Genomic DNA, 13,741 nt, shown 5'->3' with positions numbered 1-13,741 from the left:
CTTTTATTTTGTTCAGCGTCTCTTTGTAAATTTGTCTAAATTGATAATTATTCGGAATTATTATTACATAACAAGAAGGCTAAAAGGTTGGCTATACTAAAAACAGTTCGATAAGATTTGTATCAACCACATAAAAAATTTAAAACGGACATGATCAGTCTCACAGCTATTTTCAAACAGTCACCCTTTCTTTGTAGTCACTTCTCCTGATTTTAGGTTAATTTGGATTGCATACATATGTATGTATGCATAGAAAAGCCAAAGTAATTGCGGTATTACGGCTTAATTACTGTGAACCGTACTGTTTCAACCACTTTTCGTAACGTTTAACATCGGTTTCCGAAACTGACCGTTTGCACCGCCCGACCGCTTCTTCAAAATCTTTTGCTGTTATTGGCAATTCGATATCTTCCTTTTTCATATTTTTTATCTCGTCGGGTGTTAATCCACTAATTTTTCGACGCATCGTCATCATCGCAGCATCCCTAGTAGGCCATGATTTCATTAATTTAATGGGTTAATTAATAAAAATATAGACTAAACTACCTGCAAACGCTTGTGATATCAGCACCCTGAAAAAAACACAAAATAGTTTTAATTCGTGATTTTATATAACACAAATTAAGAGAAATAAATGAATAAGCTGATTTCCTGACCGAATATCCATTCAACTTTCTCCCAATCTCTTTAACTTTCACTTCCCCATCAAGCGCTACATCTTTCAAATTCAATTCGAGGAGTGATTCTCTGGCTTCCACTGCATTCAAATAAAAACTTGTTAACATATTATATCATTTATATCCGTGTTTTAATTTTTATTAGTAAACATAATACAGTTCGGCAATGGGATATAGATCCGTTTTTCAAAACGGCGTCTGAACGCTTCATCAATGTCCCAAGGATGATTCGTAGCGGAAAGTACCATAACAGGCTTTTCATCATGATTTGATCCAAGCCCGTCCATTTGGATGAGTAATTCTGCCTTAAATCTGCCAAAAATCAAAAGTAGTCTTGAAACGTATGACCAAATATCATCAAAGTATGCACATTTGTACATACCGTCGTGAAGCTTCATGCTCAGAATCTGTCCCCCGCATGGAACATAAAGAGTCGATTTCGTCAATGAAAATAGTCGTGGGAGCATAAAATCTGGCCATTTCGAATAAAAGTCGGACTAATTTTTCAGATTCTCCACGATATTTCGACGTAAGGGTTGACGAGGATACGTTGAAAAATGTCGTCCCACATTCTGTTGCAACCGCCTTGGCCAACAGTGTTTTTCCAGTGCCCTAATGATTAACAATTAATTAAGCATGCACTCCATAGATAACTAGTCGCTTATCGACGTATATATATTTATTAAAATAGTTCTTCATACTGGTGGTCCAAACATTAGGACCCCCTTCCAAGGTCGACGTATACCCTGCGTTACATAGAAAAATGTGAATCATTCAAGAGGAGTGTGCTTTCACTTTTAAATTATGTTTTGTAAAAAAGTACCCTGAAAAACTCTGGCATGAGAAGAGGTAAAACGACAGCTTCTTGTAACAGAGCTTTCGCTGAAATGGATAAATTCCTTTGTAAACATAATACAATACAATTAATCACTAGACACGATAACGTAAACGTATTTACCCTCGTGGAGTCCCGCGATTGAACTCCAAGGAACGTGAAGATTTCGGGAAAGGACGTCCCTTTCCAGGATATCAACAAGATGAGATTCCCATCCTACGGCGTGAAATACTGGTCGATCTTCTCTGTCCGTTTCGTCCGATAACTGTCGGTCGATAAGGCATTTAGCAGCAAAAATTACATAATTTTTCGTTCCACCAATTACATAATTTTTCGTTCCACCAAAACCATGAAACTTTCAAACTATACAAATATCATGCAAACTTTTTCTTACATCAACTTCGCCATCCGACCTGGTCCTGGTCGTCCTTTGTTGCTGCTCGCCTTTCGTCCCCCTGGGAAATGAGCGCATCAAATTGTCCGAAGCTCTTCGACCCCCATTAGGAACACGCCAAGTAGCTCGCGTCCTTGCCGTCGCGGTCCCATTATTTTCCTTCTTGTTAATAGCTGCGTCTGGAAGACGAGGAATACGTTCCACGGATTTGGATTTACTGGCAAGTCTGCTGCCATTATCGCTGGCACTTCCGCCCGAGTCGTTACTTCCACTGGAACCGGGTGGAGCATTATTTTGTGAGTTGGACCTAAATTAACGAACCAAACTTGCGAAATCTGGATAATTGCTGCGGGGTTGTAAAATTTAAGAGTAATCAAATCAGGACCTTACCTTGCCGGTATGTTGGGCAGAGTTGGCTGAATATCGGGATCCCTTTTTCTCAAGGATGCCTTCCACGACTCCTCACATCGCTGCGTTTCCGACCGCCATTCTCCACCCCCTCCGTTACGCATCCCTCCTCCCGCCGTGTTTGGATTGCTCGGAATGAAATCGTCCCCACCTCCGACACCATTGTTGTTATTGTTCTGATGAAACGGGGTTCTGGGAGGACGTTGGTGTAGCGAGTTGAGATTTTGTCTCGGACGTACCGGTCCAATGGGACGATTAGTTCGATGACCACCGCCAGCACTGCTCAAGTGATTGACGGATTTCGACATCCCACTCATTTTCGCCATTCCCATAGGATTTGGAACGAATGGGTCGAGAATCAGGGTGTCCATCATCCGAGCCATTTGCCCGTATGGTTGGCGAGGCTCGAGGGACTGGGGAGGACTGAAATGCATACGGAGAGAAATTTGGCTTACCGGAAACGATCGAATTTTTATTTATTTTGCTAACAAAGGTAGACGAAGAAATAAGTATTGGACATGTTATTGCCATGATTTTCGTGTAGCGTGTGCATGACTGACGGAGAATCGTGGAGAAAGTTGGGGGTGAAAGTTCTCTCTGTCATTAAGACCACGTTACGAACCAGCGTGCAGCATGTCAATAAATCATTACTCGACCCCACAAAATCTCGATGGAGTAGTCGAGCTAGTAAGAAGCTTATTATTAATATTTCGAATATACATGATTCATTCCTACACGAAGAATATTTGAGGTACGCTATACTTTCACTATATCAAACTACACGGTAGCTCGGGGTTGTACGAACTTTCTCTCAAAACTTCCCGTTTTATTACCATCTTGACCTAACCTACAGCAAATTTTATCAAATTCTTTCCACGTAAATTGCACAAAACTTGGAATCCGGGCAGAAAAAGCAAACTTTTTCCAAGGAGAAAGTCATAGACCAATCGAAAAATATTAGCAACGACTTACTCGATCAAATTTTCTGAGCAATAATAATAATAAATTGGTGAGACATAGACATTGAGAAACTGACTTTGACACAGTTTCCGCTATCCTGTGTCACGGGTGTAATGGTGAAAGTTTAATGAGACTTGAAGGCGAAAGTCGAGGCTCTCCTTGACTCTGTTATTATGTATGACTCTGGCTGTGAACGAATATGATGAGAATGCCCTCAATTCGGGAAAGTTATATGTATGCATCGTCGTTTCACCGAAACTGACGAGAATTGGGTCAGTATCAATAACGCCATAATCTATAACTTGGCTGACAGTCTCAATTTCAATTTCATTGCCATTCACTCAATTAAGTTATGTATATGAGTGAACATTGAGGAATTTACGTAAAATCAACCCATGTCCAATTCTACTGGACAGTCGACATTCAAATTCACTGACCATGAAATCAGACCTATTTTTTATTAAATATTTTACATGATAATATGAACTTGGGCCAATTATTTATAAGATGATATGGCCTCAAGTATTTGTTAGCCAAGGTTTAGACCGAGGACAATTATTTTTGAAATTTTCCAAAATAATTAATATAAATAATGTGTGAAAGCTTTCACCTATACCGTAGGAAACAAATTACTACATATATTTCTCTCTACTTTTCAAACTACCAGAAACACTGTAAAAATTACCAACCAGGAAAAAATTGATGGAAGACGAAGTTTCATTTTTAAAGGTGTTATATCTGCTCTTTCATATATTTTTTAAAATTATTATGAACTTAATCACTCTTTTCGGATTAGTTAATCTTATTAAAATGCATATGCAATTGGTCGGTATGTAAATTAAGTCAATTGTGAGTTAGTATATTTTAAAAATCTTGTAAACTGACTTGACGAACAAGACGGACGACCTTTTCTTTGCCGGTTTTGTGTGAAATTTACCACCACCATCGTTGTTATTACACGGGGATGCGGATCTTGAGCGGAAATGATGACCAAAATCGACTGCTTTCTCCACACGTTTGCTGAACAAGGCACAAATTCCACGATAACCCTTCCCCATTATTTATTATCACTACTTTCACTTGCTAAATTCACTCTTTTATCAGTTGTGTCGCAAAAAATAGAAAAATCCGTGCCAATTTTTTGCATGGCTGTACAGAAGTCAAACACAAATATGCATGGTTTTTAGACCCGCAAGTAAGTGCCGGAGAAAGTGGAACTGGAAGTGTGCAGATTGTGCAGGTGATGAGACAGAGGTCCGAAGCGCACTGCTGTTTGGAGAAGATAAGTAAACTTAACTAACGACAACGACCCGGGTGACCACCACCACCAATACCCGTACCAATACCGGGTAGTTAGGTTAGTTGACTATGGACGTGGGCACGAAACTAGGTCAACCTGTTCCACCTCCTGCTACCATCAGCGATCACGACAGTTCTACAGCATGTATGTATGTACATGATTCTGTTCTGGGACCCGTTGCCAATTTGCCACAACTTTCTCGACAATTGGGTTGTCAAACATTCGATGTATTGATTAATTTATGTAGGAAAGTTGTGTTTACTAGGTGCGCAATAAATGTTATTTCGTTATTTATCATGCTCATACTAAAAGCGAGAACATGGGTGCATGACTTGTAAGCATGGATTTCAGATAATCCCGTCCAAACTAACCTAACTAACCGGCATGTATAAAATTAAATTAGCTTCTATTTAACTTTTCGTCGAAAGAAAGCAAGATGAAAGTTTGATATCCCGGAAGTGGGAAGTGCGGCTCATTAAATCATTTACAACCAACATCCGGTTTTGTAAATGAGAATGGTGCTACTGATACTTTGATATTTCCTCCGTACAAATGACTTTCTTTTACTACTTTCACCACTCACTTCTGTACATCCGTTGCTTTTACTCGTTCTTTGCACTCCACAGGACATGATGAAAGACTAATGAAACTGAAAGTTCAGACGATTTTTCCCCATGGAAAATTGAGGAAGCAATATTGAGACGAGTCAAGTCAAGTCGGAAAGAAAGTCAGGTGTGTACGGTTGACGATGATATCGACTAAACTTGTATGCCTATGTATGTATATTCTGATGTCTTTCTACCCTCTTTATCACAATGGGACATTTCCCGTGACGTTGGACGTAGGTGTGAGAGCGTCAAAGAACTACATGTGTATTTCCAAATATTAATAGTTCTTTTCGCAATGGATTATTCAACAAATTCTATTCGCATACTTGTTGAAGTTGATTGACTGATCCAGTCCAATGGCTTTTTAGGTACTGCTAAAAAATGGGCTTTAGATGGGTTGACGACCTAACGAATGGAATTTCACGAATCTGCGTATCCTTAATTGTTCCACTGTACTCGTGGGTTTGACATTGACAAATTACATAATTTTTATGGGTAGGTGAGACACATTTCATGCAATTTTGCCTCATCGTGCGTATGCAATTATCTATGTCGAGTGGATATGATTATCATCGTAATTGCAAAAATCACTGCCAAAGTAGATAGACACGGGTAAAAGTGCGTGTGTAACATGAACCTGAGAGAAAATGAGTAAAAGTTCTTTTTTGTATGTAAATGTTCACTAATTTCATACGACTTTCAGATAACTCGCGTAATAATAATACCTAAATAATAATATCCTTTCTCCACACAGTATCGACCCAACTTTCGTTTTATTCATGTCGATAGACCAGTATTGAGTGCTTATTCACATAACTTATTGCGAGAGAAAGTCATGCAAGTCTATCCAGCATATTCAGAATGTAAATTCGGCATGGAAGGCCAGTCAGAAACTTTCTCGAGAGACCTTTCCCTCAAAATCACTGCCAATCAAAAGTCTCAAGGATATTTGAATACGTACTTGAATAGTGGGTCAATCTAACTCTTCATAAAATCGTATTTTAAAATAAACCCATGTACTTAAATACATACCTACCTCAAATGTAAAAATATTTCCAATAAGTAGTAATTTAAAAGAAAGTGAATAAATAAATACTTACGCGAAAAATGGGTCGCTCATAAATTCACGAATAATTGAGCCGAAAAAATTCATCCTGATATTATTTGTTCACCAATTATGTGTATATACTATTTGCGGTCACTATTTCCTCAATTTTCAAGTTGCACAAAACGTTTTTGAAACAAATGTGGTGTGGCGACTGGTGGAATACTTTGAAGAAATACTTGTCCACTATAAATCAATATGTTTCAAGTAGTTGTTTGTTCTTCTCTTGACGAGCCATGTATAAAATTTTATACGGAACAATAACGATTTAACAAGTCTACTAGGAAGAGAAAGTAGGTTAAACTCTTTCACTTATGATAATGATTTGACACATTGGAACTATTTCCAGCCTATTTTCATATCTATCTATCTCTATACCTTACTATCTGTGATGGTATTCGAATGACAAAAACTTTCTCCGTCTGCTGCCTCCCTCTGGGCTGGAGGATATCTAAAGAAATGGCGATATTGGCTTTAACCTAGCTTCATTTAAGAGACGCATTATTCACGACAATGGGTTTCTTTTGGGCAGGTGTGCACGTTGCCATACGTCTCAACTGTAACGATTATTGAATCAGAGTGTGTTGACCTGAGCTCAGCTAATCCTAAGGTATTTACGTATATACCTGGAGACCAAGTAATGTAATGTGGTCGTCGATACGAAAATATATACGTGTAGCAAACCAGACCAGTGCGGGTGAAAGCACTTCCTACTTTCTCTTCTACCATCAAATTCCACCAATACAGAAGCCACACCACATGCTAAATACGTATGTACAGGATTATCCCTTTTTCGACGTTGCTTGCGTGTCGTTCTTTGTAACTTCTTTGCCCGAATGCAATTTTTCGAGGATTGATATGAAATGATATGACAGCCTTCTAAATACGTGTAATATATAATTTATTGTGGGGATGTATTGTGCATGTAGTAATGTTTGTGTACAAAAAAGAAATTGTGTTTTGTCAAGTATTTATGCATTTCATACGAATTTCTCCAGGGTGAGCACTCACGAAAAATATTATTTTTTTCTCGAGTTGTTATTGACGTGAATAACTCCAAATTCAAGAGAGACCTTACACAAATATGCTCATAAATATATTGAATGCAATTATTATTGACTATTTGTCATCCAAGTATGTAGTGACCATGTAATAAGAGGTATTGAGATTATGAGTATGACCATGAAATATAAATGTAAGACGAGTAATATTTCGAAAAATGAGAAAAATTCGATTATTAGTCTCAACTGTCTCAACTTGCCTCCAATTATGTACATACATTATGCACTCCATTTCTTGAGAAAACTTCTTATGTACGCCGAGCAAGTTCATGATTCATGCCTCTCATGAGTCATACTCATAATTTTCTTAATTTTCCGATACTTTCGAGTTCGACTCCTCCTTTTGCAAAATTACTTATAATACCAACTCCCCTGTCCAACTAAATTATAGTGCTACTACAAAATTAAAGAATTAATATTGACTCACTATTCCGTCACGGCCTGCTGCTCCAAAAGGTGTGAGTATGCATTGAACCAATACCAATATGAGGGATGGATGTGGCGTGGCTGCTGCTGATGATGATTATGGAATTGTGGGTCTTCCGGGTGTGGCTGCAGGGACGATAAGGTCGGATGGGTCAAAGGTTGCGGTGGTGGGTAACTTATCTCACACTCGTACTCCGACCCTTCCTCCGGCATCTGCGAGTTGTCACGTCGTACTGCAATGAATGCCGAGCGACGATCCATGCTCACTGCACCTTGATAATTATTTTGAACAAAAAATTTACATACTTGAAACAAGATCAAGACAAAAGATCTTATTAATCGCAGCAGTGAAAAGACAAAACGCACTTCAATAACAATAACAATGAGGGGAGAATGTCGAAAAAAATGAAACAAAGACTTACTTGCCCCGTTGCCCATCGACCATGAACGATTAAATAAAATGCAAAGTAAATATTGTCACAGAGGAGAAGACAGCAGATTTTAAATGTAGGAGTACTTTAAAGTAATAAGTATTCGAGAAAAACCAAAAGTATAAGAAGAAGTAAACCTCAAAACGTGGGGCAGATCATCAAAATCACTCAAGCTCATTATGCACAAAATGAGAGTTTCTCTTAAAAGAATCGCTTAAAAAGTTATGCATCTTGGGCACAATTTATTTCACACTTTTGAGATGATGATGTTATGACGTGACGATGAGACTGGGAGGATATTTGCGAGAAAAGTGAGATTTTGTTCTTTTGCTACCTTCTAACTAATTGACTGGTTGTCGATTGTCGATATTTTTGGTAATGAGGTTTACTGAGGTGCTTTCACTACTTTTACTCACACCCGGATATCGGGAGTAGGTTTTAATTGAAATGAAATGTGGTCGGACTAGGGGTAGAGGAATGCCGTGTATAGTGGTCGAGGTAGAAAGTGAAGTAAAGGTAGTACACTTTTTCCCACAAAGGACGGTAGGGAATCGACCCGATCAATTTCATGGATTGTAAATTAATAATGTATCCAAACTATTGGAGGATGCACAAATGTGTGAATTGTTATTTTTTAGTATCTTCAGTAATGAAATTTCAAGGTGTTACGTAAAATGAGTAAACAGTTGGATTTATTTCGTAGTTTTTGTGTATAAATCCTAAAAAAATTATGCACTAGGATTCATACCACAGAATCGTTGGGATGTGACCAAACCAAAACTATTTTATGATAGTTTTTGACCAAATGGACAGCCCAGCAATGCTAATGGTTCGATGCATGCGTGCGCTATCCATAAAACGAAGAGGAATCCTACAGTCGGTGTCTCCATGATACGACGATTTCATAACATTCCTTCCATACAATACTTTGTGGGATCGATAAGTATGTTTTCAACTTTGCATAAAGTTTAGTAAAATACCATGCGTGAGGAAATTGCAGGGTGGAAAATATATGTCATGTTGCAAATTACTACTCAAGTTCACCTATGTAGGTAAAGCTAGATGAATACAAATATAATTATAATTGTGTCTCAATTATTAAGTAGCTTCAGCTACTTTATGTGAAGACTTTGTCTGTCTGTCTGTCTGTCTGTCTGTCTGTCTGTCTGTCTGTCTGTCCGTCTGTCTGTCAGCAGGATATCAGGAGAACGGATCGAGATAATCGAAATCGGTTTTCGCCATCATACATAATACCCCAGGGGGAGGATCCTATCAACTTTTGGGGGCAACCGGACCACACCCCCTTTGGCGACAGGGGGTGTGGTCGGGGCAAAATGAGATTTTTAGTGCAATTTAATCTATAGGTGAAATAGAGTAAAATTATGTGTTCCGGAGTTGTGCCACACCCCCTCGGCGCCAGGGGGTGTGGTTGGGGCAAAATGAGATTTTTAGTGCAATTTAATCTATGGGTAAAATTAGGTGAAATTGAGTGAAATTAAATGAAATTAAGTGAAATTAAGTGAAATTAAGTGCTTCCCCGATTGTCCCACACCCCCTCGGCCCCAGGGGGTGTGGTTGGGGCAAAATGAGATTTTTAGTGCAATTTATTCTATGGGTAAAATTAAGTGAAATTGAGTGAAATTAAATGAAATTAAGTGAAATTAAGTGAAATTGAGTGTTTCCCCGATTTTGCCGCACCCCTTCGGCGCCAGCGGGTGTGGTTGGGGCAAAATGAGATTTTTAGTGCAATTTAATCTATAGGTGAAATAGAGTAAAATTATGTGTTCCGGAGTTGTGCCACACCCCCTAGGCGCCAGGGGTGTGGTTGGGGCAAAATGAGATTTTTATAAAAAATTAATCTATAGATGAAATAGAGTGAAATTAAGTGTTCCCGAGCTGTTCCACACCCCCTCGTCGCCAGGGGGTGTGGTCGGGGCAAAATGAGATTTTTACAAAAAATTAATCTATAGGTGAAATAGAGTGAAATTAAGTGTTCCCGAGTTGTGGTGGGACCGTTTGGGGTGAAGTACGTCTGAAGCTACTTCCGTATGCGCGTTTGCGACGGTTTATTTATTTAATCAAACAAATAAAGAGTTTTAGACAAAATATAGTGATTCGTGAATTTCACACTTTTAAATTTGACATTAGGTGTAAAACATTAATTTAAAAACAATGAGAGTTAAAAAATGTTATGCGTTTTGAACGTGCAAGATTAAAATAGTTACAGGTTAAAATGGTTAAAATATTAGTTACATATAAAGTTTAAAACGTCATTATCACAGAAAAATTACATACATATTTTAGCTGAGAATTATTATTTTGCTGTTAATTATTGATTAGTTGGTGATCCATTCCATGCGTAGCTGGACTAATGGACGGAGAGATTAAACATCCATGGAATTGCATTTCAAGTGTTATTAAAAATATTAAAAATTGTGTGTGTGGAGGAATGATTCTTCTTATTGGAATGTTGATTATCGTTATTGATTATTAGGATGATCCGAATTCAGCCATCCATTTTTCGTATTTTTCCAAATCATCCTGACTAACGCTTTTGTTGGTCTTCTTTAACGCTTCGTCAAAATCTTGCTGAGTAACAGGAAGGTCCAATTCTTCTTTAGGAAGGGTGCGAATCTCCTAGAAAAGAGTAAAAAGTAAATGACTTTGCCAAGTTATTTTGGGGACTTGTGAAAATTTAAGTAGTTAAATTATGTATAACCTCCGGTTTTAAGCCAGCTACCCGACGTCGCATTGCCTGCATTTATGAAAAATAGTTATTTTGCACCTTATTTTCATTGTTTATACTTTTCTTACCATCATTGATGCGTCCCTATTTAAAGAAATGAAATGGATCAATTATGTCTTATACAATGTGGCGATATAGAAATATAATTAGATTGCTAAATACCTGCAAACGTTAGTGATATCTGCCCCAGAATACCCATCCAATTTACGAGCAATTGTCCGTAGATTGACGTCCTCACCTAATTGAACTTCTCGAAGATTTATATCCAGCAGTTTTAGTCGACCCTCATCTATGGAAGTATAAAATGTTGCAATAATCTCAACTAAAAATTATATAAATGAATTATAAAATTGCGTACTTGTCGGCAATGGGATATAAATTCGTTTCTCTAATCTACGTCTCAGTGCCTCGTCGATATCCCACGGAAAATTTGTTGCCGCAAGCACCATGACCATTTTAAGCTCTTCTCCATTTCCGACAGAATTGATTCCATCCATTTGCACTAGCAATTCGGACTTGACTCGCCGACTAGCTTCATGCTCATTTTCTGATCCACGTCGAGAGCAGAGAGAATCAATTTCATCAATGAAGATGGTCGATGGAGCATAAAATCTGGCCATTTCGAATAAAAGTCGGACTAATTTTTCGGATTCTCCACGATATTTCGATGTCAGGGTTGACGAGGACACGTTGAAAAATGTTGTTCCACATTCTGTTGCAACAGCCTTGGCCAGCAGTGTTTTCCCAGTGCCCTAATTAGAAAAATAATAATTTATTAATCACCTGCTAGCTATAGTCCCTTATAGACATGATATTAAGTTATTTATGCATACCGGTGGACCCACCATCAGAACTCCCTTCCAAGGTCTCCTAATTCCCTGTGATTAAGCATCATACAATATATTTAAAAGTTTTTTGTAATTATACTAATGAGAGTTTTATAAATTATTAGTACGGTAAAGAACTGGGGCATCAACATGGGCAACACTACAGCTTCTTGCAACAACTGAAAATAAGAACGTTAAAAAATTATATACATATAATTGACTTTCTCTTCGGTTCCCTTTGGTATTTGCTAATTATAACTAGGAAAAATGTCCAAATATTAACTTGTTTGTTACCTGTTTTGCTTCCGCCAGATCAGCTATCTATAAAGTTTAAGAAACAGTGTTAATTTTATTCCATTTAAGCACCAAACATACAGCACCGACTTTATATAGTTGTCATTTACTGTCCATTTTTTTCAAAATATTAACTAATGGGACGTAATGCCGAGTAATACATCTAAAAAAACTGACCGACTCGGACTACATAAAATCTGCACTGTATGGCTTATTGGGTAGACTAGAAATCTATGAATTATTATTACATCGTCCCAATGAACGCTTAGATGTTTTTGTAGAATATCGCGTTCCAACATGTCCACTAAATCTGCATCCATGTGACAATCTGCTTCAAATTTTCTGTCATCTTCTCCATGTTCACCCTCTTTATTGCTTCCATCAGCTGGCTTGCTCCCATCTTTATTGACGCTTTGATCATCTTTGGTAACATTCCCGTACGTGGTCCTTCCGCCGGGGGCAGCACCCCCACGACTAGCAGCACCACCGCCACGGCCGCCAGTTGTAGGTGCGGTTTTTGATTGATTTCTACCTGCCGGGGCAGCATTTCTTCCATGACCGCGACCAGGTCCAGCTGTAGCTGCCTTGGCACCAGCACCACGTCGTTGAACTGGTTTTGGCTGTTGTTGTGCAACACCAGGTGGTGGTCTAAATTTAATATATAAATTATTTGGAATTAAACGATAATAGGCTGCTAGGCACTCCAACGTTTATTAGAAATTTTGGAAGTAGCATAGTTTACCTATCCGGCGCTGGCGGCCATACGTCTGGGTCCCGCTTTGGTTGACCCCACATATCGCCACCAGGCCCACCAAATCCCGCCCCACTTGTACCACCCCACATGTTGGCGTCCCTCGTGGGCTCCTCGTAGGAAGGCATCCGTAACACGGGCATGGGGCCAAGACCTCGATTGTCTCCTCCGCCATCGTGACGAAACATATTTAATTGGGATTGGATCCCCTTGACGTTTTCGTACTCTACGGCAAGCTGGTGTTGGATCTAGCATAAAGTTGAAATATATTATGTAGCTGATAAAACTATGTGTTAATTATTTAACCAAGTTTATTGTTCACCTCTTGCCATCTCGTTCTTCTCGTGGGGTCAACAATTGTAGCCAACAAGCGATGAATCTGCTGGACGACGCCTTGATAATAGACTGTAGACATCTGTTTTAAATTCAAATAGCAAATGCAGGAAATTTAATACATAATTGATTTGTTTCGAGTATGATGTAGTTTTGATGGTTAATATTTAGCAAAAGGCTTTAAAATTTGCTTAATCAAAGCCATACCTCATAATTGCCAACCAAAGCTTGCTCCCTGGCTAATTCGGCGTTTCGTAAAATCTCGTTTATTTGGACACTCATTTTGAAAGATTTTAAATATCACACTAATAATTTACAATTTATTTAATTTCTAAAAGTCCTAATTAAAGAGGCCATCATTTATATCTCCACGCCCACGCCCACAATCGCTGTCTTCATTAATTGCACAGTGAATTTGTTGCCACCAAGTAAAAATCTTGTGATTAATTAAAATGTAAATTTAAAATACGTTAAAATGCGAATTATACAATTAAAAGTAAATATTTATTTAAGTTGATGGCAATGGGAAGCGAGAAACGACCCATCACTCCATGTATGTCCCTGTAACTTTCTATTTCACATTCG

General features: G+C 38.3%; 2 protein-coding genes across 4 annotated transcripts; both read right to left on the bottom strand.

Moving 5' to 3' along the window:
- Positions 1–11: 11 nt before the first annotated feature.
- Positions 12–9,333, bottom strand: LOC110854151 (katanin p60 ATPase-containing subunit A-like 1). 3 transcript variants are annotated; one of them, XM_035854896.1, is made up of 12 exons: positions 8,197–9,333; positions 7,776–8,046; positions 2,297–2,737; positions 1,907–2,213; positions 1,636–1,777; positions 1,501–1,559; positions 1,379–1,423; positions 1,060–1,289; positions 835–989; positions 657–757; positions 547–572; positions 12–485 (listed from the first exon to the last, which is right to left on the bottom strand). In XM_035854896.1, exons 1-12 carry the CDS (start codon positions 8,210–8,212, stop codon positions 287–289), a joined length of 1,992 nt encoding a protein of 663 aa, XP_035710789.1. In that variant the 5' UTR covers positions 8,213–9,333; the 3' UTR covers positions 12–286. The 3 variants fall into 3 exon arrangements, with proteins under 3 accessions (XP_035710789.1, XP_035710790.1, XP_021958243.2); XM_035854897.1 differs by lacking the exons at positions 7,776–8,046; positions 8,197–9,333 and adding an exon at positions 6,283–6,843; XM_022102551.2 differs by lacking the exons at positions 7,776–8,046; positions 8,197–9,333 and adding an exon at positions 4,160–4,545.
- An 899-nt stretch (positions 9,334–10,232) lies between these two features.
- On the bottom strand, positions 10,233–13,719 carry LOC110854187 (katanin p60 ATPase-containing subunit A-like 1). Its single transcript, XM_022102589.2, has 12 exons — positions 13,364–13,719; positions 13,146–13,238; positions 12,815–13,071; positions 12,321–12,720; positions 12,073–12,099; positions 11,907–11,957; positions 11,785–11,829; positions 11,310–11,703; positions 11,114–11,240; positions 11,020–11,035; positions 10,925–10,960; positions 10,233–10,842 (listed from the first exon to the last, which is right to left on the bottom strand). The coding sequence occupies exons 1-12, from the start codon at positions 13,436–13,438 to the stop codon at positions 10,696–10,698; spliced, it is 1,668 nt and encodes a 555-aa protein (XP_021958281.1). The 5' UTR covers positions 13,439–13,719; the 3' UTR covers positions 10,233–10,695.
- Positions 13,720–13,741: the final 22 nt, after the last annotated feature.

This window comes from Folsomia candida, unplaced genomic scaffold (genome assembly GCF_002217175.1).
Source record: "Folsomia candida strain VU population unplaced genomic scaffold, ASM221717v1 Fcan01_Sc009, whole genome shotgun sequence".
Classification (NCBI taxonomy): Eukaryota; Metazoa; Arthropoda; class Collembola; order Entomobryomorpha; family Isotomidae; genus Folsomia; species Folsomia candida.
Note: the sequence above shows the minus strand (reverse complement) of the source record. Positions and strands in the feature narration are given on the sequence as shown.

What these genes read in the sequence shown, in the direction of transcription:
- LOC110854151 (XM_035854896.1), bottom strand. An exon ending in GGTCGGATGGCGAAGTTGAT is followed by an intron (nt 1,778 to 1,906) that starts GTAAGAAAAAGT and finishes ATCGACCGACAG; the next exon opens with TTATCGGACGAAACGGACAG. An exon ending in CTATATCCCATTGCCGAACT is followed by an intron (nt 758 to 834) that starts GTATTATGTTTA and finishes ATTTGAATGCAG; the next exon opens with TGGAAGCCAGAGAATCACTC.
- LOC110854187 (XM_022102589.2), bottom strand. Translation starts at nt 13,438, where the DNA reads ATGAGTGTCCAAATAAACGAGATTTTACGAAACGCCGAATTAGCCAGG. An exon ending in ATCTGGCGGAAGCAAAACAG is followed by an intron (nt 11,958 to 12,072) that starts GTAACAAACAAG and finishes TCTTATTTTCAG; the next exon opens with TTGTTGCAAGAAGCTGTAGT. An exon ending in TTATATCCCATTGCCGACAA is followed by an intron (nt 11,241 to 11,309) that starts GTACGCAATTTT and finishes ATACTTCCATAG; the next exon opens with ATGAGGGTCGACTAAAACTG.